We start from the raw sequence: 27,934 nt of genomic DNA, 5'->3' as shown, positions 1-27,934 counted from the left end.
TCTTAGTTGCCACTGATTCAGTAGAAGAACATTTAGAAGTTCTTAGGGAGGTTTTTATGAGGCTTAGGTTAGCGGGTTTGAAGATAAAATTAGCTAAATGTAATTTTTTCAAGAGGCAGATAGTATATTAGGTCATGTCATTTGTAAAGAGGCTGTTAGAGTGAATGATGATAAAGTTAGGGCAATTGTAGATTTTGCCACCCCCAAGAATAAGAAACAGATTCGGTTATTTTTAGGCATGGCTGGATTTTTCCGTAGATTTGCGAAGGGTTTCTCTGTTCTGGCATCTCACTTGACAGATGTTCTGAGGGATGATGTGCAGTTTGTATGGGGAGATGGACAGCAAGTAGCTTTTCAGAAGATTAAGGATGCCTTAGTAAATCCCCCAGTGTTGGAACGTCCTTTCACGTTGGTAACAGATGCTGGTTATGATGGTATAGGGGCATGCCTTATGCAGAAGTTTGATGGAAGACTCCATCCGAATGCATTTTACAGTAGAAAGTTTAAGACACAAGATAGTAATGAACGGTTATGGTCGGTAGTAGACAAACAGGCCTTTGCCATAGTGCCTAGTTTAGTAGAAGCTAAGAAAGATGGAGATGAGATTCTGGGAGGCGCAAAGGTGTTTCTTAGAGGGGAATTAGTTAGGAAGGGTTATAAGCTGCCTTTTGCAGGGCTTGAAATAAAGGGTAATTTGTTAGTTAGGAAAATTAGACACAGACAGGAATAGTGAGGATAAGGGTGATACGACGCAAATAGTTGTTCCAAGGAGTTTAGTACCTACGGTGCTAGATATTGTTCACTGTAGGTCTGGCAGTCCGCATTTGGGGATTGAGAAAACATATCAGAATGTACAGGGACAATTCTTCTGGAAAAATATGGTCACATCGGTCGAAGACTTTGTGAGTAGTTGTTCAGTCTGTAATGCGTGTAGACCATTAAGGGTCGTTTCTTGTAAATTGGGTTCATTCCCGATTCCTACCAGACCCTAATCATGAGTCCACATGGACCTGCTGAGCAATTTCTGTGAATCTAGTTATGGCCATAGGCACCTGTTGGTGGTTGTTGACGAATCAACTAGGTTCGTAGAGATTTTTCCGCTGAAGCATAAAACAGCAGAAGAGGTGGCAGTCGCATTCTTTAATGGGTATATTTGCCGTTATGGTGTTCTGGAGGTTCTGATTACAGATAATGGTAGAGAATTTGTGAATAGGACGTTAGAGTGTCTTGGGGATGTAATGGGCATTCGGAAGGTCACTATTATTCCCTATAGACCAGAAACTAATGGGCTGTGTGAACGGGCAAATAGGAAGGTCATTGAAGCTCTTCGGATGACCGTTGGGGGGAATGATGTAAATTGGGATCGATATATTCCACAGGTGCAACATAGTATAAATACGATGGTTAGTGATGCTATTGGAATGTCTCCCAATGAGGCGCTGTTTGGTTACCCAGTGCGGGGTGCGTTCGATTTGTTGCATAATCCATCAGGTGATGAAACAATCAGGGCACTTGTTTGCACCGCAAAAGAGAGATATGCACGTCTTGCAAAGAATCTTGAAATGAAAACGCAATACATGGTAGATAGGAGCAATGCGAAGCCAGATAGTTAAAGTTGCTGTGGGAGATAGGGTTTTTGTGAAAATAAATGTCAGGAATCAGTTGAACTATAAGCTGAAGGTCCTTTCCGCGTTGTGGAAGCAAAGAAGGGGAATAGATTTGTTGTTCAGGATGAAAATACGGGAGTGTCTCGGTTGACACATATCTAAAATTAAAAAGACAGGGTAATGGGAATCGTATGGCTTAATTCCTGTGTTGTACTGGGTTTATGACCATTTTTTCTTCTTTTTTCTCTGTTTTTTTAATGGGTGTAATTTGTGGAGTTTTTTTAACGAGGGAGGAGACTGGTCCGTAGAGTTATACAAATCTTTAGTTAAAAGTAAGTGCAAAATACCGTAGAGTTTTACAGAGATATGAATTTCTTTTTTTGTTTGTTGTTTTTTCTTTCCCGTTTCGAGATCGGGTATCTTAGAGATTCTTGCTTTTGTTTTTATGCTGAAGTCTCGCATTCACATGACTTTGGGAGTCATGGCACGGGCTAATTTCGTACTGAGGTTAGGCCCGTGTGTTATTATATAAGAATATTATGATGGGTAGTAGTCGTCTGACGCAGTATCTTTGAATATAGAGTTACAGAATAAAGTTTTGTTACTTAGGATTTTAGGGGGGGGAGTAGTTAGTATATCGGATGGAATTTGTCTGATCTGTTACAGGTTTGAGTAAATCAGTTAGGGTTTAGGATAGGATTAAGAAGATTTTATTATGGCTTCCAAATTTACGTGTTTCGATTTTTCAGTTCTCTTTTAGAATAAGAGGGCTGTGCCACTGGTAATTGTAGTTGTTATGATCATAGGAGCGATTGCCAGTATGTCAATTGCTATTTTGCTGAGAATTGAGCAGGTATCGACAGTATTTGCTAACCAGGGAAAAACTTTGATGACTTTATGAGATATTTTACCTCAGATACTTAGAAGTGCCTTTAATGAATTCAGTATATTGGTAGGGTTCTCAGGTAATTTTTACTGGGAAGAATTTGTAGAGGTAGTATCTTAAAGTTAGTGTACCTGATAGAGGGATGATTGTGGAAATTCCAGTTAGCAACTTGGAATCGTTTCACAGTTGTATCATATGACCTTTGCCCTAATGGGTTTAATATTTTAGTAATAGTATGGCATAGTGAGTAGACTAGGTACCCTTTTGGGTTGACTGTTGATGTGACCGACTTACGTTATACACCACTTCCTCACAGCAGAGCTTTACAGAATGTCTTCTATGAGCCTCAACTGGTACAAATTAGATATGGGGGCCGTCTACGATATGCCTGCAGGTTGCTACACCTGCGCCTTCATTTGAGGATCCAGGGTTTTGGAGAGATGCCAGGCAGGACGTCTACAAATCGCTGTCGTTGCTGGGAGACATTGCTTTGGCACAAAGGATTCGTGAGCACCGCATTCAACATGGGCTTGTACAGTCGCAGGCCGTTCAGCACAGTTGGATCACCAGGAATTCAAGATGTGAAGAGTAGCATGGGCTTGTACAATTGCAAGCCATCCAGAATATTTAGACCATCAAGAATGCAAGATTTCAAGTGTTGCGTTCCATAAATGATCTGTTACTAGAATAACAGTTGTGCATACGAGACATATAATTTTCGTATTTAGTGCATATGTTTTGCTATGATTTTGGAGTTGGCCCTTACTGAACTTTCGATTGGACAGTGATCGTATCTGGGCGAGGGCATCCAGACGGTAGGTGGTCTGAGCTCCTATTACATCTTGGGTGCTGTCCTGTCAGTGGTTCTTCGCTGCAGGTGCATTTATGCTGACTTGGGAAATTTGCTCAGTTGTGTGCAGAGAGCTATTTGATCATGATCTTTTGAACATTGAACTGATGTCGCCGGAAGTGCTCAGGTTCCGGTGAGGTATGTGTGTGTGTGTGTGTGTGTGTGTGTGTGTGTGGGCGATCTCCCACGGTATATTAACTGGGGTATAGACTCTGGCAGGGGGATTGCATCAAGAGATCTGGGTCTGCTTGGTTAGTGGTGTAGTGTTAGAAGATCGCCACTAGAAAATCTGTTATTTGTCGCCATAGAAAGTGAGTACCATGATTCATGAACACATATCTCTTTACAGACATTGTTTTTGATAGGAAGACCTAATAGTGCTGCAGTGAAATTGATCGATGTCTACCAGATGAATTTTCCCATGTACTTCTTCAATGTGCATTTTTCTGTTTTGGAAATGTGTTAATCAACACCATTTCAGGTTTTAATATCATGATATGTTTCTTTCACCAGGAATTCGAGTTTCGTCCTGAGAGGACGAATATTTGGAAGTGGTGTTTTTAATCTTGCATACTATATGACATATATTGTGGTCTAAAAGAACTATGACTGTATTACTTTGTTTGATGACCAGGGTGTTATTCACTAGTATTGCTTGGTATAGAATTATTTGTGAAACAGTATTTCCGCATAGTTATGAATTCCATGGATAGGGGGTGTGAATCACTCCATTTCATGGCCGTAGCTTTTGCTGAACCACTTTCATTAAATTTGCAAATAAAGTCTAGTTTTGTACTTCAGTATTTAATTCCAGTAGGCCTTTGTGTAAAGATAGGTTTAGTGAGAGAAGACGACAAAGGAGAAGGGATTTGCTGACCCAGGGATGAGCCGCGCTACCACAGACATCGTAGAGAAGTAAGATGGTTGATTCTGTTCTTAAAACAGATAAAGCAATAAAAGATGGCCCTGTTTGACCTGGGGAACAGGCCCATTAACATATATATATATATATATATATATATATATATATATATATATATATATATATATATATATATATATATATGTATATATGTATATATATATATATATATATATATATATATATATATATATATATATATATATATATATATATATATATATATATATATATATATATATATATATATATATATATATATATATATATATATATATATATATATATATATATATATATATATATATATATATATATATATATATATACGAGGGTAATCAAAAGTTCCAGGAAAAATTCAATATACTCTTTATTTAAGGAAATTCATACATCATTTTTCTACATATCTACCACTTCTCAATCTATTACACTTTTCAAGGCGCTGTTTCCAACTCTGCAACCCTTCTTTGTAGAAATTTGGGGCCTTTCTATTAAACCATGTTGAAACTGCATGTTTAGCAGCATCCAAAGATTCAAACCGGACTCCTCTTAGTGTTTGAGTTTTGGGAACAGGAAAAATCTGAAGGAGCAAGATCAGGACTATAAGGAGGATGTGGAAGAGTTTCCCACCTAAATTTTGACTTCTCTTGCAACCCTTGATAAAATGTGCTGGGCGTTATCATGATGGAACAAAATTCTGTGGTGCAACTTTGAGAGAAGCCAATGCAGTCTTCAGTTTTTGCAAAACACCTTTGTAGTAGTTCCCGGTGATTGTTTTTGTCCTTCAAGGAAATCAATCAAAATCACTCCTTTGGAATCCCAAAACACTGTTGCCATAACCTTCTGGGCAGATCTCGCCACTTTGAACTTCACTGGTGCAGCTGAACCTCTTGGTAACCATTGCTTTGATTGAATTTTACTTTCTGGGTCATATTGATGGATGTTTCATCTCCAGTAACAATCCGGTCAAAAAACTCTGATTCATTTGATTCAATCTTCGTTAAAACTGCAGAGAAAGTTCAGCTCTTTGATGTAGTTGGTGAGCCAACGCTTTTGGGACCCAGACTGAAAGTTTATCAAACCAAGATTTTCATTTAAAATTGAAAATGCGGAACCATGGAGATCCCAGTTTCATTAGCTATCATATCGATAGTAACGACGATCTTCATCCACTAGATTCTGCACCAAAGCCACAATTCTTTCATTTTTTGCAGTCGATGGTCTTCCCTCTCTTGGGTTGTCTTTGAGGTCCTCCCGACCATCCTTAAATCGCTTTATCCAATCATAAACAACTGATTTAGATGGAGAAGAATCTCCATAAACTTGTTGCAAAGCTTCAATAATTTTTCCTGGTTTCCAATCAAGCTTGGTCAGGAACTTGATGTTAGCTCTCATCTCAAAGTTTTTATTTTCCATGGGGTTCAGAAGTTACTTTTCTGAAGCAGATGTTAACACCACGGTAGCAAGAGGATGACTGAGGTAACAAGTCTATATGGATCACTACATCACAGATAATTGTTTACCAAGTATTTGGGTTTTTCATTCCTGTGTAAATACATCATTCAACAATTTTTCCTGGAACTTTTTGACTTACCCTCGTATATATATATATAATTTTTTTTTTCATGATATTGCCTTGTAATATGTATATCTTCCTATAATTTTGACATATTTACTTTTTTCATGTGTTATGTTTAATGATAATGATCGTTGAAGTGTCATATTTAGTTTGACATCAGATCTCAATAATACAATTTTAATGGTAATGTAGTTTAGAATCTTTCTTGGTAAAAGCGTAGTATTTGAACACGTGTGTGTGTGTGTGTCCAGGAAGGGCTTGTTTCATTTCAATTATCATCAGCTTTGTTTTGGGTTAGTGATGACAGGTTTGGGATAACAAATGCGATTCGTCCCGTACGGGCTCAAGACAAGGGATTTTATGTTGTTACATGCATTGTTCGAGTCACGTACGCCACTTTGAGAGAAAGAATACGTGTCTTGATCAATTACGTCATGTTTTGTAAGACTGCATTCAAAACGTTTTGCTGGGATGACGTCATTTTCCTTCTAGAAGCTTCTCCATTGTATCTCGCACCCAAAATGCTTTATTGACGTCACTTCCATACTTCTAGAACTTTTGTATCTCGTACCCAAAATGCTTTAATGACATCATGTAATTGTTCCATGTATTACTGGAATCCTAAAATCTGTTTCATTCTGATTTCTGAGACCAGTCGATGTGGTTCCCTCTCTCTCTCTCTCTCTCGTTCTTAGAAAGAGATTCTTGTAACGTAGTGTTTTGTTGTCACGTATTAGCATTAACTTTTGAGATCTGAATTTAGCAAAGTTATTTAGTTTGTAACGGCGCCTGGTAAAAAGTGTGTTTTGTGGTAACGCAGCTGCAGCAAGTGATTTACAGAGGTTTTCACAAGTTTGTGTAAGGTAACGTGAATTTTACTTATTAATACCATGGTATGATAAGTTAGGAAATTTTGACCAAGTGAAATCATTATTGATAAATCTTATGTGTATTTTTGTGTGTTTTTCTATTTACAATCTCTTTATATTTTCACATTTTTTATGTTTGTGATGTAACATTTATTTACGTATCATTTTAAATATTTCTTGGTAATTTAACATTGCATACTTGATTTGATATCTCATTTTGTTAAGAATTTCTTTTTAAACTTTGAGTAATTCTTGATAGTTTAAATTTTGCTTGATTAATTTAAATTCCTGATAAAGTTTTTGTGAATTAGTTTTGTTTCATAATTTAATTCAAGAATTAATTGAGTGTTGTATTATTTTCAAGTAATAATAAATTTTTCAGATTGTGAATTCTAATTAATTGTGAATTCTAGTTATAAACTTTGAATTTAAAAATAAATTTTTGTATTTAACATTTTTAGAAAAAGTGTTCCATTTATTGATCACCAGTGAATAGGATTGATTGTGTGTGCATAAGGCAAAGTGATAAACATGTTTTGTTCTTTTAGTTTTGCTAAAGTGAATTAAGACCAGGGAAACAGTTAGAGTTTTTTGATGGAGTGATGCCCTTTTACTCTAGAAGATTTCTAGTTTAATTTTTGATACTTCACACATATTCTGATAGACTTAATTTGATTTTTCAAGTAATAAATAAGTTTTTCTTAAGGGATCACTGTTACCTTTAGAGTACTCAGTCGTAACAATTAATGTTATGAGAGTTCAGGTATCTGGCTGAAGTGAGGTATATTTTTTGAATTTTGAGATTAGTTGTGTAATAACCAGGTACTTGATATGCATCGTGACATTATATATATATATATATATATATATATATATATATATATATATATATATATATATATATATATATATGTATATGACACTGACCTCTCATGGGGTCTACTTACTCTGGTCCAGCTGTAGTACTGTGGGTCATGCTTAAATAAGACACAGGGGGTAAATTTAACAATGATCTGTATAACCTAACACTTACACAAGGGCCCAAGTATCTAATGAAACTAAAAATTACAGTAACTTAGTGGTAACCGGCCGCAACGACGGAATAGCGCGAGACGATGGGCAATAACACGTCACTGCCCTCTGAGTGCCAGAGCCAGAATCCTCACAACGGCGGCCTAGCGTGGGCACGCTGGGCATTTCTCTTACCCCCTAGTTTTTCCCCTCAGGTAGGACATTGGTTGATTTCTCCTACCAGGGATATCTAAACAATCGTAGGTCAGAAATATCCACGGCAAAAGTTAACGGCTTTTGGGGGATATTTGGGGGTGTGTTTCCTCATGCTCTGACCATTGGAACAGCATAATGTCTCCTTTACAACTCGCACAATCTGAGACCTCGGGAATTTACTTCTGGTGATAGAAATTCATTTCTTGCTATAATGTGGTCCGATTCCACAATAAGCTGTAGGTCCCATTACTAGGTAACCAATCGGTTCTTAGCCACGTAAAATAAATCTAATCTTTCGGGCCAGCCCTAGGAGAGCTGTTAATCAGCTCAGTGGTCTGGTTAAACTAAGGTATACTTACTTACCTTGGGAAAGTGTGACAAACCTTCCAGAATGGTTCATATATATACAGTATTTATATATATATTATATGTATATATATATATATATATATATATATATATATATATATATATATATATATATATATATATATATATATATATATATATATATATATATATATATATATATATATATATATATATATATATATATATATATATATATATATATATATATATATATATATATATATATATATTTGTTACAGACTGACTGGGAGATGAGAATTTACACACAAAATTATAATTGATGCTGCCACAAATCCAAGGGAGTCCAGTTTGTAAACAAAAGGGGATTTAAGTGAAGACTTACCTCAGAATTTTCCTGGAGTTATAATTTAAGGTGGAAGGTCGCCATATTGGAATTTAGAATTCGTTTGCCAATTTACAGTGATTTATTTATAGAACTTAGCAAATTAACATTAGCAAATCAACAGTTAGACACCATATGACAAAATCACTGAGGGACAGATTCAGAACAGGGCACAGTAACAATAATGACGGGAATTGGCCACCAGCAAGTGAATAGGAATGGGGCCAATCTGCAATAATCAGTTCAATGACAATAATTACATTCAGTCTGCAATAATCAGTTCAATGGTAATAATTACATTCAGTCTGCCCTGATTACGTGGAAAATAATGCCTATGATGGTGTTCCAGGATGGAGGAAATACTTCATACAATCAGTTGGCAACAACGGACACTTCTCTGACTACGACCAGGCATGGATTAAATTTGGGTGGCAAGTGAGGTATCGGAGCAGGATTGCGGTCGCACCACGTGTATCTCGTGTCTCCTCCTGAAAGAGACGTTTTTGTTAGCCCTGCTCAAACTAAGGGAAATGGAGTCTCCCTACGGAAGATTACGGGAGACCCGTTCTTAAATACAACACAGAACGTATCCTAGAAGGTGCTTTGGATGAAAGCACGTAAATATGATCTGAGAATCGGAGCCGCGTGTGCGTTAACGATGAACACGTAATTATACGCGCCAAAAGTTAACTAACGCTGTTTCACTTAACTTAAATCTTAAATAGCCCTTAGATTGCACTGATGGAGGGATAAATGATTGTTATATCGGGATCTTTGCTCGAATTCAAAGTACGTAAATGGCAAGGCAGGGGATACAGGCAAGATTGTGACAAAGGGAAGATTGTTTCGTGGAGGAATAGGTTAAAAGTTTAAAAGAAATGGAAATTAAAGAGTTAAGTACAAGGGACAGGGCTGGCAATTGACTACTTGCAACGTACGAACCTTTTATGATGGTTATAGGCGCCTGCGATCGGATTGGCTGTAGTCGGCGATCGCCACACCAGCGGAGATGGAGGAAGCGTCTGCTCCAGACGAAATCAGTAGAGTCTCTCTCTCTGCTTTTTGGAGAAGCAGAGTGCATTGGCTTTCGGGGGGCGGGGGCAGCTGTACCTGCAAGGAGTCATACACCAGCAAAATCACAGAGGAAAGGAGGCCTTAGGTCTAAGGCCTGACAGAATAAAATCCTACCGCATCCCCTACTCTCGATACGCCTATTGGGCTGTCTGAACACAAATTGCTACTCCCGCTCAGGCGATGGGGGGAGACGGGGATGTGAGTATTGTTCCCGCATCATACGATCTTTAAGGGGGGGAAATCTAGGTGTGTTCTGGTAGCAGGGGGTTTTTTAAGAGGGGGAATCATTGTTCTACCCGGCGTGGGTATTTCCTGTAGGCTGGGGAAGCATGCGTTCTCCATCCCTATGAGTGAAAACAATGGAATTCTGCCATATTGGCGCCAGCTATAAGCTAACGGAAAATATATCCTCTAAATAAGTTAGCTAGATAGCAGCTACAGAGGAGGGAGGAAGGTATATCATAACATATATATATATATATATATATATATATATATATATATATATATATATATATATATATATATATTATATATATATTATATATATATTATATACATATATATATATATATATATATATATATATATATATATATATATATATATATATATATATAGTATATATATTATATATATATGTAATGTGTATATATATATATATATATATATATATATATATATATATATATATATATATATATATATATATATATATATATATAAATGTATATATACAGTATATGTATTATATATATAAATATATATATATATATATATATATATATATATATATATATATATATATATATATAAATGTATATATACAGTATATATATTATGTATATATATTTATATATATGTATATTATATAAATATATATATATATATATATATATATATATATATATATATATATATATATATATATATATAAATGTATATATACAGTATATGTATTATATATATATATATATATATATATATATATATATATATATATATATATATATATAAATATATATATACAGTAAATATATTATGTATATATATTTATATATATGCATATATATATATATATATATATATATATATATATATATATATATATATATATATATATATATATATATATATATACAATATACATAAATTAATATAGTATATATATATTATATATATATATATATATATATATATATATATATATATATATATATATATATATATATATAGAGAGAGAGAGAGAGAGAGAGAGAGAGAGAGAGAGAGAGAGAGAGAGAGAGAGAGAGAGAGAGAGAGAGAGAGAGAGAGAGAGGCATAGGAATGGACAAAATTAATAGGGATTTTACTTGGATCTTGCAGAACCACTTACCATGACCAGTCGTTATTCAATAGAAACACCTGGATAGGCTCTAAAACCTATAAAATTCTTAGAAAATTTTGCCATTGAAAGTTTTCTAATTACAAGCATCTACTTTATTGCACAAAGTTTATAGCATGGAAAGTAAGCCCATACTGGTATAAATCTTAATATAGTAAATTCATAATAAAATTAGTAGCAAAATACAACTGCTCTGCTTTCAGAATAAAGAATTAATTATTCACAATTAAAGCGCAATCAGAGAGCCACTGGCTCGGGAATTATGCTATGGGAGTCATTGGGAAGTCAGCTGCAAGAACTTATAGCTTGCAGTGTTGAATCTGTTGCCTCCCTTAGGCAGATTTTCACAGGCAGGATGGTGGTAAAGGAGATGAGGATAATGAGATACTGTGACACGTATCTGGAAACAGGGTAATTCCAGGTAAAGCTTTGTGGGTAAATGATTCTCTCAGTAGCAACAATTGGCATATGGGATGAATGAATAAATTTAGTCACTACAAACAAGGGACTATTAAATCACTAAGCTTGTATCACACAAGAAATACTCAAATCCATGGTAATGGGATATCAAAGAGTGATTTAAGGGGGGGAGAGAAATTTGTGAAATGAAATGAGAAGTTTCAGTAAGAGGAAAAGGGAACTGGTAACTCAAATGTTAACTTTGGATGTACTGTGGGAATCCCCTTGCAAGTGCACTTTGCAATCATAGGTAAATGAGTGGACTTGTCTTCATTCAACAGTTTATCAACTGCTTGTAGCCAGGTCATTTGTGGCCTAAGTTCCAGTTCCTGGGCAATGTGCCGAGGCAAAGAAGGCCTGGTTTGGTCGTAGAATAACAAGATGTCTTTCTCAAGTAAGAGTGGGCTGAGACTGGAGCGGACCGGCCTTTTCGGAGTTTATTTTCCTGCAGACATAGCCTGGGGAGGTGGGGGGGAGGATGCTGTTTCATTCAAAACAGAGCGCGCCAACGTCGTCTGGAAAACATGTAGATACCAGCAGAAGGTGTGCACAGCAGGAGGTTTATCAAAATTTGCTCTATATGGAAGGGGACATAGCTACCACTGAACTGCGAATTCCCTATGGAGGACTTAATCTGGCTACCTAAGTGATCTTTCCTAGCGCCACACCTACAAAAGTTCACTCTCGCTCTGACCTCTGTGGGTCCTGGCTACCCTCTCCTCGGTGTATCAGAGTTCGACCTCTATTCTAGGTAAGCAGAGAGACAATGGCAGCGTAAATCTGTAATAATATATATACAAGAGGTTCTGACGTAGGGACAACCTATTTTTGGTAGTCGCTGTTGAGTCCTCAAGGAGTTACCTTCCATGGGTCTGTCAGAGTTCCATGGTGACCAAACTACTAGCATCAATTCTCTTTTAGTTGGTATTGTGTCGTAATGATAAACACTATAACATGTGATGGAGTATGTAGTGGATTCAAAGACAAGAGGGCTCTTTCCTTTATCGTACAGCAAAGCTGTACCCTAGCTCTTTCCTTCGCCAAAACCTGTAAGAGGAAGAAGTGATTAATGTGCATGCACAGTCCACCATATTATCGACAGTGGACTGTCATGGAAGACCAAGAAACCATTGCTTTCTGTTGGTCAATGCAGGATGATCCCTCGCCCAAATCACATGCCTTTTCTTCAGGGAAGTTGATGGGTTTTGAGGACTCAACAGTGACTATCAAAAACAAGTTTTTCTTATGTCAAAACCAGTTTTTTGATAGTGTAGTCGCTTGTTTCATCCTCAAGGAGCTTTAAAAAGAAATTGACAGGTGACAAAATGGCTTAAGCTCTCAAATTTTAATCCTAACAACCCAAAGAAAAAACATTTCTGGTCCCAGGTCAAGCCACAAGTTTCCAGCCCCATTCTTTTATTCCAAATACCCCTCAGGTTTTGGTAACAAAGAACAAGACACTAAACATGAACTTATGTTTTAGGTTATGGTTCTACAGTAATTTACCTAAGCATGCTGCTTTTGATTGCAGTATTATCAAACCTTCCCCCAATGATAGTATACCTACCCATTACGAAGACCCCTGGTTTTCCCCTGTAGCTCTTATGATACACAGTGTAGTTGAATTTTTTAGAGCTCATGGCAGTAATGTATCTGATGACAACCCAACCCTATACATTTGGAGACTTTTTTGAAAGACATCTCTGAAGAAGGCCAACAATGTACTTACTTTCCTAATATCATGTGACCTAGGAAAGGAGCTTGGATTTGCCTTTTTAATGAGGGACACTAAAATTATTCTCAGCCCTTGTAGAGAGAGTGGTTTGTTTGTACTAGGGTGTAGGAAAATCAGACCCTCTGGCATGTTTGCCATGACACCTAGGTAAACCTTAAGTGCTTGAACCTGGCATAATGTCTTGTCTGCTAAATTGAGTTTTCTTATCAAAATAGATGGTTTTCTTCATAAAGGATTCTCATTCTTGGCCAAGAATGATGGGGCGGGCGACAACTGATGGTCAGCTGTTTGTGTGATGTACCGTCCCTGTATAAGAGAGCCCGGTTCACTAATATGAGCTCTTGATGCTAGAGCAATCAAGAAGATTGCCTTTTGCAGCCTGTGCATTGTGGTTGTATTGGGTCCGCTGGATTTAGGGGTTGACAGAAGTCTAAGCACCTTATTCAAGGACCAAGTAATTGGAAGCCTTTTGGGAGCTGGTCTTTGCAGTGCAAAAGACTGGAAAAGGGAAGTGACAATTTTTATACTGGAGTCAATCCCAAATCCATGAAACAAGGGTTCTGTTAATGCTGCCGTGTATGCCATGATTGTTGTAACAGCAAGGAATTTGTCTTTAAAAAGGTATATGAGAAAATTTAAAAGTGTTTCCATAGAAATCTCAACTGGGCTCTCAGCATGGATATAATCTAAATATATCCTCCACACAGACTGGTATTGTCGGATTGATGATGCCTGTAGTTTTTGCATTAGGTACCTAGCAATGGTAGGTGAGTAATTTTCATGGTTGACAATACTTGAAAGCTCTCAGCTCAGAAAGGAAGATGCGTAGATGACTTTCCCTCCTACTGTCTGGGATAGAACAGCGGACGGTAGTGGAATTGATCTGTTCTCCCATTGTTGTAGTAATAGGAGCCAATGCCTGTTTGGCCAATTTGGCTCAAAAGCTTTGAAATGTGGGATAATGGAGGAAAAAGGTATATTGTCTTTCATTTATTCCAGTCTTGTAGGAAGGCATCTCTTGCTGTTGCTTGATTGCCCAAGTTCGGAGACAAATACAGTGGGAGTTTGTGATTCTTGTATGTGGCAAACAGGTCCACTTCCAGTTGGGAAGCATATTGGCTATTGTTTGAAAAGAGTGGTTGTCCAACATCCACTCTGTTGAGGCTGTTGTTTTCCTTGATAAAGAGTCTGCTGTTAGGCTGAGAGACCCTGTGAGGTGAATTGCAGACAAGTGCTACTTCCTTGCTTGTACCATCAGAAGGATGGATAGCATTACCATATTGAGAGGAGGTGAACTTGATCCCGACCTTTTGATGCAGGATATTGCAGTCATGTTGTATAGAACCAACAAAATGTGTCTCTTTTGAAGGTTTGAGTTTTTTGAGAGGCAAAAAGACAGCCATCAGCTCCAGGAAATTGATATGACAATTCCTCAGAGTAGCTGACCACCTCCCTGCCACCTGATGATCCTCCCAGTTTCCTCCCCAACTTGTCAGCGAGGCATCTACAGTATATGTGTTGTCACTCGAACAGACAGAGGAGTCAGGGTGACCTGTTTCGCCAGAGACTCCTTCCCAGTCCAAGGCCGAAGTGTCTCCCCAACTTTTTTATTCTTTTAATGAGGCCAGTCTCACATTTTTTTTCTTCATGCAATAGCCAGAATTTGTTCACATTTTTTTAGTTGCATTCTGAGTATTGGATCTATTACTGATGTGAACTGCAGTAGGCCCATCATACGTTCCAATTGCCATCTGAAAACTGGGCTGTGCAAGGAATGTTTTGAGGTCTTTCCTTATTCTGTTTTGAGTATTGATGGGGAGAGACAACTGGCCATGAAGAGTATCCCAACACAGTCCCAGCCACTGTAAATGTCTGCTGGGCATGAGGCGGGATTTTTTTCCAATTTATTAGAAAACCTTTTGGCCACTGCTCTTAGGTTTCTCCAGCTACCGTTGCTAATTTTGTAAAATTTCTCGGGGCAATGTTTAGCCCAAAGGGCATGACTTTGAACCTGTACGTATCTTTCCCTATCCTGAACCCTAGGGAGGGCGGAAGGGAACAGCAATAGGGACATGCCAGTATGTGTCTTTCAGATCCATGAAAGCTGTCCAGGTCCCTTGTGGAATCATTGAACGTACTTGGGCAGCGGTAGTCATCCATAACTTTTGGCAAACCATGTGCTTGTACAATGTTGATAGGTCAAGGATCACTCTTCGTTTGAAGGAATCCTTTTTTTGGGGACACTGAAGAGACGTGCTTGGTGGCGATGTATGCGTGTTTCTCTATGATCCCCTTAACAGGGTCTTCTGCACATAATCTTACAGAGAGGGGTGTCATTTTTGGAAGAGCCCCTTTAAAGGAGGTGGGGGTGATGAGACCATTTCCACCCCAGTAAATAATGCTGTTACCCCAAGAAGAAGACTTCCATCGCCTGTGGTGTCATGGAAGCCAACCCCTGACCACACAGTTCCTATTGGGATCCACCTCTTCCTTACGTTTGCCCTTGATAGACATTCCAGGTGTTGCTTTTTCTTTTCCCCTGTAGGAGTGTCTTTGGACCCTGTGAAAGGGATGTCTGGCTGTTGTTGTTGCCCCTTTGTAGGGAGTTGTCCCTTCTGACCACCTACCTGTTTTTGAGGAAAACTTTCAGGAGCGACTGAAGGCTTACATGATTTTTGTTCACAGCGAGAGTGTTTTGGGTTGGGTAAAGGGAAGTTTTGGGTTTTTTGTTTTCTGAATGCCCCTTTTCCCAGGAGAGCGTACACTGTACAATTTTGATGGCCGGCTTGCTTGGTAAGTTGAGCCACAACAGACTTCACAAACAGGTCCTTACAGAAAGGGTGAGAATGTAATAATGAAGTCACATTGGGGAGTGATTTGTTGGAGCCCTCCAGTGTTTCCATTCGAGCTTTTATGCACCAATCTAGAAAGACATAGAGTGCTTCCCATAAGGTTCTCATAAGACTTTTGGCCACAAGAGCAAAAATTGTTCTGGAATCTTTTGGAAGGCTTTTGGTGGCAACTTCCAGCAAGGTGGTAGAGGTTCTAATACAATACTGAGGAAGTGGATCCTGGCATGAAATTCTGCCAAGGCTGTCCCTTCTGAGATTCTTCTCATAGGGGTCCCAAACTATTGAGTAGTTATATATCTAGAGGGAGCTTTTTCCTTTCAAAAGGGAGTTGAAGCATTGCCCATTCCTTGATGGAATTATCTGAGACTGGGATGATCGTGGCAAATGGATTTAATTCTGCCATTGTCTCTCATTTTCTAGTCACTACAAAATTCTGAAAATCTGCCTTCACATGATCAATTATTTTAAAAGTGAAGGGACAGAAGGCTGGGGCTACTCAGTGAGCAGTTTGGGTCTTATCCAAAATAGCGGTAGAGATCCATTTTCTGTTGGCCTGGTAAAGGGTTTCCTCTATAGCTTTTAATGCTATAGACACAGGTAGGAGAATTGTTTTTTTAGTGGTTTCTCAATGTCTGCTGGAGGTGGTACCAGACACCATTCTGTATTAGGGAATGCTGCCCTTCTCTAAATTCTACATGTATAACTTTGATCATGGTTTTTCTCTCATTAACTAGATACTTACCATCGGGAGAGAAAATGCACATTGAGGCATCTTGCCAAGGATTATCGGTGTCATCAGGGTAAATACTGGAGCCCTGATTATCTTTTGATCCAAAGTTTTGTAGTCCAAACTGGCCACTTTGTTCGTTTCCAGTTGGAATTCTAGCATCAGACCCTGTTTGGGTAGAGTCTGTATCTGCTCTCACTTTCGGTTACAGGATGCAGTACCTTTACACCTTGGGATGTACAGGACTGACCTAATTTCCTTTTCAGAATCATGTACCATGTCCCTTATATATTGCCGTTCTGTTGCAAGGACATCTTTGATGTTACTCATAATTTCCTTGCGGAATTGATCAAATGACGCAAGCTGTGTATCCCTTTATGGGGGAGCTTGCGCAGTCTGGCTGTTAACCAAGGGGCAGAAGTCCTGGATGAATTACTATACCCTTCAAAAATGTAGTCATTTCAGTCGGGGTTAGGTGGATCCTAGTATCCCTTTTGGGGGAAATATCCTCTTCAGTATCTGATAGCTGCATGGGGGATAGGTTTCCTTCTGGAAAGTTTCTACCATGATTAGCTGAAATTTGTGTCCCTGACCCTTCTGGGTTCAGCAGGGCCATTTCAGTGGCAATCTCCACTTCATGTTCATTAGTAGGGAGTCACCCCCACGTAAAGATTCCTTTACTTCTTCCTCCATGGGGTTAACTTGGGAGTTACTGGGGACTGATGTTACTGGGTTTTGGCCCAAACATAAATCTTGTTCTGAAAAAGGGTTAAATATCTGCTGCCAGAGTTCTGCCAGAAAGATATAATCCCCCTTCCTCACCCCTACTGAACCCTAGGACCCATTGAAACAGCTTAAAAGGAGCTGTTTTGTCTTTAAAACTTGCTGCCAGGAGCATACTGCAAATTTTGCATATATCTGTTGTCCAACCAAATTTTCCTTGTTTTTTCAATGACCATGCTCATGGCAAGTGGTATGGGTCGTAACCACCGGCAAAAAATTAACCAAGCAATTTGCTGCGGAACATTTGAGCTGAGTGTTCTGCATAATGGCAGCCCTGTAGTGATATAAAACAAGCTTTTATTAGAAACTAGTTAATGCAAATGTTGGCATGTCTGTGAAAACCCATGTATGACAATTAGGTTCCAATGAAAAGTTCGCATGTCTGTGAATTTGCGCAAGTTCGGAGTATTACTGTTTATATAATTATATATATTTAACTGGTTCTCTTCGTAAGTTGATTTTATGGTAGGTGTGTCAAGGGTGGGGTAGCTTGGGTGTTCATTTTTCAAGGAACATGTCAAATGGCAATTTCGAGAGACATAATATGTACAATGGTGAAAAACATATCGGCAGAGAGGCCAAAAAATTCTACGCATGACTATTTACATGAGAGTCTTGACATATTAAGAAATGCAATGCATGACGTGATTGATGTGAAAATGAAGAGACATCTGACGCCTTTACAAGTACTCCCCCAGACAATAATTACAAAAGTAATGATTTGGAAGACATCTGAAAAAAATCAATCATGGAATTGCTTTGGGAGCAGGAGCCGGCCCCGAGTTCTTGATACCTGTGGATGTTGGGCAGCTTTAACTGCTGAATCGCCCGGTGGTTTAGCCGAGCGAATGACTTCCTTAGTGTGGCACTTGCGATCCTTGATCCCGTTTTGGGATGGCGATGGGATCATCTGCAGCCACATTTTGTGGAGGAATTCTGGGGCGCCTACCGGTTTCCTCCCGAGTTTCGCTGTCTAACAGGAAAGCTGGTTTCAACTGGTTGACAGAAACCCAGTCTTCACGCCCGTGGACGTTGATGAGATAGGCCTTGGATGATCTGCTGACGACACGGTATGGGCCCCTGTACAGTCTGTTCAAGGGTGGGCGGTGGGTGTCGATCCTGATGAACACGTGGATGCAGGTATCCAGACCCCCAGGACTGTAGATGTGGGCCCTGTCCGTGAAAGTCTTTCAGTAGGGTGCGAACTTCTGTGCCACTTCCCTCAACCTTGGAAAGGAGGTATATGCGTCGTCCGGTGCCATGGGGAAGAACTCTCCCAGAATGGCTAGTGTTTCGCTGTAGACTTTCTCTGCAGGAGATACATTGCCATCTGCCCTTGGTGCAGTGCAGTGACCCAGCAGGACCCAGGGAGCTGGGCCTTCCAGTTGTCATCAATGCTGTATTCCATCAGAGCTGCCTTCAACGAACAGTGGACCCTTTCCACCATGCCGTTGGCTGCGGGGTTATATGCCATCGTACTGTGGAGAGTTGTCCCTATCAGGCATGCCAGGGAGACCCAGAGCTTCGACAAGAATGCCAGGCCCTTGTCAGTAGTTATGCTGTCAGGCACACCAAAACGACTGATCCAACTCAACAGGAGGGCTTCTGCACAGGTGCTCGTTGATGCTTCCATCATCGGGGTTGCTTCCAGCCACCGTGTGGAACGATTTATGACCGTCAGGAGGTATCTGGCGTCCCCTGATTGTGGCAGAAGACCTGCAACGTCTACATGGATGTGTCCGAAGTGCCGACATGGTTGAGGGAATTCCCCGATGCCTGATTCCGTGCGCCGGGTGACTTTACTTGTTTGGCACGGTATGCAGTTCTTCGCCCACTGCCGAATGTCCTTCCTGATACCGTGCCACACGAACTTCTCTGTCATCAGGCATGCCGTTGTTCGGCCTGATGGATGGGACAGGCCGTGGATGACATCGAATGTCTGCTTTCTCCTGGACGCGGGGATCAGGGGCGTGGGCAGCCCGTGCTGGTGTCACAGAGAAGTGTTGAACTGGATCCTCCTATTGGCACGTCTTCCCACTTCAGTGCGGTGAGTGCCGTGCGGTAGGTTGCTGTTTCCGGGTCTAAGGTCTGCTCATTCGCCAGGTCCTCGTAGTCTGTGCCGAGGTGGATGGGATTTATCTTTACCCTTGATAGGGCGTCGGCTACTGGGTTCTTCCTGCCGGGGACGTGGCTAAGTGCTGTTGCTGCCTTGCAGACCATGCGTCTCCCGCCTTCGTGAATGCATGTACTAAAGGCTTGTGGCCTGTGAGGATGGTAAAATGGGTGCCGTCCAAGAGGTAATTGAAGTGCCGCATGGCTTGGTAGATTACCAGCAGCTCCCTGTCGAATGCACTGTAGTGGGTCTCCAGCGGTGTTAACTTGCGACTGAAGAAGGCCAGCGGGCGTGGGGAGCCTTCTAACACTGCTCCAGCACCGCCCCACAAGCGATGTTGCTGGTGTCTGTGGTAAGTCTCAGGGAGGCAGTGGGGTCATGATGTGTTAATGTGGTGGCTTTGGCGAGGGCTGCCTTCATCTGCTTGAATGCCTGTTGTTGCGGAGCTGCCCACGCCAGTGCTTTTGGCTTCCCCTTCAGGACTGCGGTCAGGGGATACATGATGCGGGCGACGTCTGGTATGAAGCGGCAGTAGTACAGTAGCTGACCATGCCAAGGAACTCCTGCAGGGACTTGATGGTTTTTGGCATTGAGAACTTCTTTACTGCATCCACCTTGGAGGCCATGGGGCGGACACCTGCTGGGGAGATCTCATGGCCCAGGAAGTCTATCTTTTCTGCTCCAAAGGTACATTTGTCGAACCTGACGACCAAACCATTCTCCTGCAGCGTTTCAGCAAGGCCTGGATGTGGCGCTGGTGTTCCTCCGGGGACCTGGAGAAGATCAGATGTCGACTACTTAGCAAACGCAGAAAGGTAAGTCCCCCAAGATGGTGTCCATAAGGCATTGGAATGTGGCCCCGGCATTCCTGAGGCCGAAGGTGGAGTAGGGGAAGGTATACGTTCCAAACGGCGTGATGATGGCTGTCTTGGGAACGTCGATGGGGTGCACTGGTACCTGAAAATAAGACTTGAGTAAATCCAGTTTTGTAAATACTTTGGCCACGTGCAGAGTGCCTGTTAGGTCCTGCATGTTCAGCAAGGGATAGTGGTATGGTGTCGTTACTAGGTTTAGCCGACGATAGCCCCCACAGGGTCTCCAGGAGCCGTCTGGTTTCTTTACCATGTGGAGGGGGGACACCCACGGGCTCGATGCCTTCCTGCAGATGCCCATCCGTTCCATCTCGGTGAAGGCCTGTTCAGCGTCTTGGGGTTTTTTGGGTGGCAAGCGCCGGAATTTGGTATGTGTTGGCAGGCCTGTTGTGGTGATATGGTGATGGATGCTGTGTTTGGCCTGGGCTCCCGGCAACTGATACAATTCTGGCTTGAAGACGTCAGGGAACCCATGGAGAAGGGTACTGTATTTGTTCTAAGAGATGGAGCAGACAGCAGGCATCCCCGGCCCGATGGAGAGTGGTCAGGAGTGGCAGGTTCCGGTATCCAGGAGGCATTTTCGGCCGACGTCTACCAGAAGTCCGTGGTGTGTGAGGATATCAGCGCCCAGGAGAGGGAACTTGATATCCGCGATGATGAAGGGCCAATCATATTTACAGCCTAGGATGGATATTCAGTGGATCAAAGTTCTGTAGCAGTGGATAGGGCTTCCATTTGCAGCCACCGGTGCGGTTGTGGCGCTGGATGTGCGGTCGCGATCCTCTCTTGATGGCAGAAACACCGATTGCATTGCCCTGGTGTCTACCAGCAGCCATCGTTTTAATATGGCATCGTGGATGAAGAATCCTACTGGTTGGGAGTCTTTAAGGTTTGTGGCCACTGCTGTTACTTGTGGCCGCTTTTCCCATTTTTTGTGAAAGAACAGGGGGCTCTGCAATTTCTGGCAGCGTTCCAAACCTCCTATGGAAGTAACATCGGGCTGGATTTGTCCATGTCCTCTGCTGCTGTGGTGGCGCTTTCTTCCTGTACACCGCGTTCATGTCCTCTGCCTTGCCTTCTTCTGTTACCAGGTTACAGGCTGCGGGTGTTGCGGCGTGTTTGGAGGCCTTGGTGGCCTCATGGTGTGTGTGTGCAACGTTCACCAATTCGCCCATTGAAAGGGCGTCTGCATCCAAGATTTGCCCCTCACCTCCTGCGGAAGGCGCCTCAGAAATATTTCTTGCGACAAGCTGATCTCCTTCCTCCGACCATCTGCGTCGACCCCTGGCAGCATTAGGAGACCTTGGAGTTCGTCCAAGGCATCCCTGGATGATGCATCCCCCGGGGGCTGGGTCATCAGGCTGAGGGCGCGTTGGGTTCTCTCTGGGATGGACATGGAGTATGTTTCGATGAGCTTGTCTCACAGGTCTCTGTACTTGACTTTGCCCAGCTGCAAGTCCAACCATGGGGTGATTTTGTTGAAGACCTCCTCTGGAAGCGTTGTCATGGTTATGTCCGCCTTGGTCTCCTCACCTGTAATTTTCTCCACCGGAAATGGACATCTGCCCGCAGAAACAGAAACCGGGATGCGGTGTTTTGTCGCGAGAATGGAGGGAGTTTTATCGCCTGGCTTATTGCTGCCTTCGAAGGCGAGAGAGGGATGCAGAGGATCTGTGCATCCTTGGAATGACTTTCTACCTCAGTGTCTGACATTCTTCCTCACACCAAAATGCGAAGTACGCACCATATTTAGTCCATTAATGGTGTTTGGTGCTCATCAGAAGTCAAAACTATAAGCCATGTGGTTCCATTAATGACTTCTGAGTACGGTCGATGTGAATCATAAATGGCGGGGCCTAACCGTTTGAGCACGCCAGAATATACCTGAAGGTGGCACGCCATAATTAGTCTGTTAGTGGCGTGGGTGTTCTCCAAAGGAGGAGCTTTCAGAGGCTTGGACTTTTGTCGCCATTTGGTTCCATTAAAGGCTCTCTGAAGGTAAAGCGGCCGTAGTGAGTCCGTTAATGGCAAAGCCAAAACTGCTGTGTTTACCGTCACTCCTCAGGTCACCAGTTGTGAGGACAAGAAAGGTCAACTGGGTATTATCTTGTTTATTACCTGAGCGCAGGTATACATGGTAGAGTGCGGACGGAAACATGGTGCCTGACCTCCGATCGCCGTGACCCGCATTCTGAGCAATTTGTGTTTGTTGACAGACAAACAAATGGTAATTTTGAGAGACATAATAAATGTACAATGATGAAATACATATTGGCGGAAAGGCCAGAAAATTCTACACATGACTATTTACATGAGAGTCTTGACATAGGCTATTAAGAAATGCAATGCATGACACGATTGATGCGAAAATGAAGACGTCTGACGCCTTTACAGTATAAGTACACTGTGAATAGTTTTTATCACAAAAATCTGTATTTACTCTTGAACACAATATGAAAAAATAAGTAATTAGTGAATAAATAGTGTTGCTCTATAAAAAAAACGAATTAGTGATAATTTTAGAGATATGGTTCAAAGAAAAAACTGCGAATTGGTGAAAGTTCCCATTTAAAAGTGAAAGATATGTTCCACAAAAATCTGCAACAAAATGAAGTGTGGAAAAGTGAAGCATGAAAAAGTGGGGTAGCACTGTATCTCCAAAAGAGGTTGATGGAGTAGCTTCTTCCAGTTTAGAAAGGTTATTGAGAAATCCAACAGACACACAAGATTGTCCTGGAACCAGGCTTGCTATGGCCAGGGGTCGGTGGGTGACTACGAGAGTCATGTGAACAGTGTAGGACTGCCAGTTTGTCCATTACTGACATGATTAAGGAGACAGGTAAAAATACATAAATCCTGAGATTGCATCAGGGAATCAGAAAAGTGCCGCTTGCCAATATTGCTTGGATTGGGTTGGCAGAACAGTAGTTCGGAAGCTTGTTAATGGGGCTGGAGATGACTAGGTCTGATAAGGGATTTCGTCACTGCTTCTAAAGCATGCTGCAGATTTTGGGATGCAGGGACTGTGCAGCTGGAAGTACATAATGCTGTTTACTTAAGGTGTCATGTACTATCATGTACCTTTTTTTGTGGACATATCTTTAGATTGGTATTGTGATCTGCTTACACAAGAATATCCACAGTTCATTAGCATATCACAGGAGATTTGGCGCTTCCTGTTTTCCTAAGATTGTGGTGGAATTGTCTTACATCACACCTACTGCAGTGTTTGACTGCTTATTCTTGAATTCCTGCAGCCCTAGATGACCTCTCCCAGTTCCAGAAAATTTATAAGCGTGCCTTTTTTGTCTTGTGACTGTAGGCCTGAAGTTATCAAATCCTGAAGATGGGTGCCCCAAACCTTCCTTTGAGTCATCTGTGATGGGTACTAGGTCTTGGGCAGGAGTAGAAGTAAACCCCATTTTAGGCTCCAGTTGTCTGGTCATCAAAACAGATATTAGGATGTGAGACAGGAAGTTATCTGGCTGACTTGTGGGCAACCACTGTTGGTTCAGTCCCAGCTGAAGTAGTCTTAGTTTAAACTATCTGTAAGAAACCAGCATGCTCCTGCTTGATCATATCAACTCCTCAGTGGTCAATGGCTGTTTTTGGTGGCTGCACAAGATTCAGTTGATTTTATTTTTAACATTAAAGCTCCACCCAAACTCCTTTGTCCTGTAAGGGCTTAGCATCAAGGAAATGGCCCAAATTCCTCATTTTCTGTGTCTAGAAATAACTTTGAAATAACATGGAGTGTTGTGATGATGCTTTTGTTTATAGGTTGGCTGATAGAGAGAGCATTAATAGGCAAGAACATTCAGTGTTGTCACGTCAGTTTTCTATGGCCTGGTGTGACTGAGAGCAGTGTGTATTAGGAGGAGGAATCAGTTAGGAGTTAAATCAATTGTCAGCCATTCTTGAAAGATGATTTATCAGGTAATCATTTTCTGCTTAGAGTGGAATAGATTCGATCGGAATGTATCCTATTCAGGACCTCCACATTTGTCAGTCTCAATGATCTATCTCATCAACAGCAGTGAAAGTTATAAAGCTTTCCATTTGTGCTTATGTAAGTTATCAAGTCTTTTAATTTGTGCTTATGTGGCCCCCTCCCTCAACATTGACATTTGTTTTTATTGTGAGCATTAAGTTGTAATGACAATCTATTTCACACAGAAAATTATATAAATATGTATGAGCAATAAAATGAATTGTTTAGGGAGAAGGAGTTTCTGGTCCTTGTTAAAGAGTTACACTACAGATACACCGCATGATAAATGCTTTTGGATATATGATTATTTAACTACATAATTGGTAAACACATATGGAAGGCCTAGTCTGTGTATGTTATTTTTGGAAAAATTCATTATCCTCCATTGGACAGATTTTTTTTTTTACTTCCCATGTTTTTCACATTTTGGTGAAGGATTAAATTCTAATGTCAATTTTTCAGAAAAGCAATAAAGGGTAAATCTAGTAATATTTAAATGATTTCAGGTTGCCAAGAGAGTGATAAATGACATTTCTAATAAGTTTGTGGTCATTGGCGCTGATACTTGCATCAGCCTAGGAAGTCAAGTGTTTGGTAAACCTAAAGACCATGAAGATGCATTTAAGATGCTGAGTTTGTGAGTACTTTTAATCATTTAATAGATGTAAGATCTTCAACAATTGTATGGCAGAACAAATATATTCATATTTTTTCTTGCTTATGTACCTCACAGTCATTCATATGTAAATACAAACCTTAGTTTGTTCCTGCAGAATATAAAACAATTGCTGAACTTGTTAACTAGGCTGGTTAACTGGTGGTTATTGAGGGGTGGGTTGGGGAATGCCCTTCACTTATATCTTGTCATTGATCACTTATCTTTAGCTGTCACCTGGTGCAGATGTGTCACTTCACTATCTGCCAGGCAGCTGTTGAACTTGTAATATTTTCCTGTATAAGTGTTGGCTTGTGTGTTTTCATTTAGTTTTTTCATATTGAGGAAAAAACAAGAGCACAGTCATTTAGAGGTATGAACATTTGTGTTGGCACTTGATGTTCCATATTGGTATTGACCCACACAGGTATTGTGGTTTTTGTAGGGTTAAGGCTTGTTGTCACCTAAGCTCTTCATTGGGTGAGTCGGAAGAGCTGTGGACTAGCACTCGCTGGGCCCTAGTTCGAGTCTCAGGCCTGCTGATGAAGAGTTAGAGGAATTTATTTCTGGTGATAGAAATTAATTTCTTGCTATAATGTGGTTCGGATTCCACAATAAGCTGTAGGTCCCATTTCTAAGTAACCAATTGGTTCTTAGCCACGTAAAATAAGTCTAATCCTTCAGGCCAGCCCTAGGAGAGCTGTTAATCAGCTCAATGGTCTGGTAAAACTAAGGTATACTTTTTTTTTTCTTCCCCCTTTAAGGAGTGCTCTGGTTGGTTCCCCTCATCCCTCACCATGGTAGAAGTTTAGAAGAGTATAGGAAGCATTAGCCAGTCTCCTCAGGCAGGAATACCCCCCTGGTGACTTCACTGAACCCTTACAGGTCTTTTCCTAATACCCCTGCCTTCCACTACCTTCTTTGCACATTACTCCCCCTTGGTCTAGGGTGCGTTTAGGCATTGTAGGAAGGGTGTCTACCATACTCTGTCCTCCAACCACAAGTCAAGTACTTGGGCTGAGCTCTTTCCTAGTGGGACCTCAGCTTGTCTGCTCTGCTCGCCCCTATTTACTCCTACTGATTCTTTTGAAGTTCCAAGTATACAGTAATCTTCAATCAAATATCCAAAGGAGGTGTTGCCTTTTTTGAACATCCCTAGGTGTCCTTTCTCTCTATGTTTCTTGACCACATAGCTTCAACTAAGGAGAAAGATTCTCCTGCTTCTTTCAATGCTAAGGAGGTTGACCTTTTTGTAGTAGTAGTACCTGCAGTTGGAGATGCTCATGATCCTTTTTCAACTGCAGCTTTAATGACACTTCCTGCCTCAACCTATCTTCCTGCATTTGAGAAGAGCAAAGCTCAAACTAAGAAGGGGAAGAAGCACAAGCATTGTCCTTCCACCTCCTCCTTCTCCTCCTTTTATTCTCATCCTCCTCACCCTCCTTCCACAGGAGGAAGAAGGATGTTTCAAGAAAGCCAACCACAAGAAGTCCCCTAGGGCCTTGAGTGAGTACTTTTCCCAGTCTGTTAGAGGCAGTATCTCTTGGATGCCCATAGGGGACTGATCAGGTAATGGATGGGCTGGCGCAGGTCTCACTGAGCACACTCAGTAACCCATCCCAACCCACTCCATTTTGGATACAAGGACTTCTCCCATTTTTTTAATGGTGTTTCGCCAGAAACCCATCTAGTTGAGCCAGCAAACCAACCCCACAGATCGTGACCTCAGCTGGTGGGTTTGCTTATGAGAGGTCACCTTTTGGTATAAATCAGTGCTGGAATGACCCTTTCACCTGTGACCATACTGCTCCTACCTTGACTCATAGTTTGTTGCTGGTCCTTGGGTCTATAAATTAGGTTGTAAGAGGTGCAAAAAAGAGAGCAGGTGGACATGTACTGCTGGTTTATTAAGAAAACAGGCCACTTATAAAGTGGCGTGCGGACGTCATACAAAGGCATACAATAGGATACAGGTGACCCGAGGTCAGTTGTTCTCAATGTGAAACAGGACAGATAAATACAAATAACATGTAAAGATAAAAGTACAAGAATTGACACAATAATGTTCTGATACATGTACAACATAAACAGGCACAAATGAATCAGTAACAGATACGTGTTTACATAGATAAAAATGTGGCTATATGCGCGACCTAAGCTTGTGGGAAAGGCACCGTAGAAAACGGGAGGTTCACTATAGAAAACCCATTGTGTGGGGACTTTACAATACTTCCCCCCCCCCCAAGACGTAAGTAACGTCTGATCAAGTTAGGTATCTGCTGGGCTGTTGGAGAGTGCCGTGGCTCTGCAAAGTTAGCTGGGGGGTGTGGTGTAAGCGGGAGTGGCTGGCTGTGGTGCTGTCTGGATCCGGTTCCTTCCGGGGGCGGCCATGTGACTTTCTTTTGGGTTAGGCTGGCTGTGGGGGCGACGGTTCCTGCATAGGGCGCTGCGTGGGGTTGTTGACGTCTTCCTCCAACAAGGCAGGCTTGAGGCAGTCTACAGACACCCAGTCGTCCTTCTCGTGGATGGCCAGCCGAATGCTTTGGTTCCTCTCCAGCACGTGGAAGGGTCCCTTTTGAAGGCCTGGTTAAGGGCGGCGGACGCGGTTCCTAACGAGGACGTGGGTGGTGGAGG

At 41.1% G+C, this 27,934-nt stretch overlaps 1 protein-coding gene across 1 annotated transcript in view; it reads left to right on the top strand.

Annotated features, from left to right (window-relative positions):
• The window catches only part of LOC136836474 (dTTP/UTP pyrophosphatase), a 181,552-nt gene that overhangs the window by 101,811 nt on the left and 51,807 nt on the right, over nt 1-27,934 (top strand). Inside the window, exon 3 of the mRNA XM_067100747.1 lies at nt 25,152-25,282. Within this exon, the coding sequence (XP_066956848.1) occupies nt 25,152-25,282 (131 nt within the window). The remainder of the gene's footprint in view (nt 1-25,151; nt 25,283-27,934) is intronic.

Source organism: Macrobrachium rosenbergii, chromosome 56, assembly GCF_040412425.1.
Source record: "Macrobrachium rosenbergii isolate ZJJX-2024 chromosome 56, ASM4041242v1, whole genome shotgun sequence".
Classification (NCBI taxonomy): domain Eukaryota; kingdom Metazoa; phylum Arthropoda; class Malacostraca; order Decapoda; family Palaemonidae; genus Macrobrachium; species Macrobrachium rosenbergii.
Note: the sequence above shows the minus strand (reverse complement) of the source record. Positions and strands in the feature narration are given on the sequence as shown.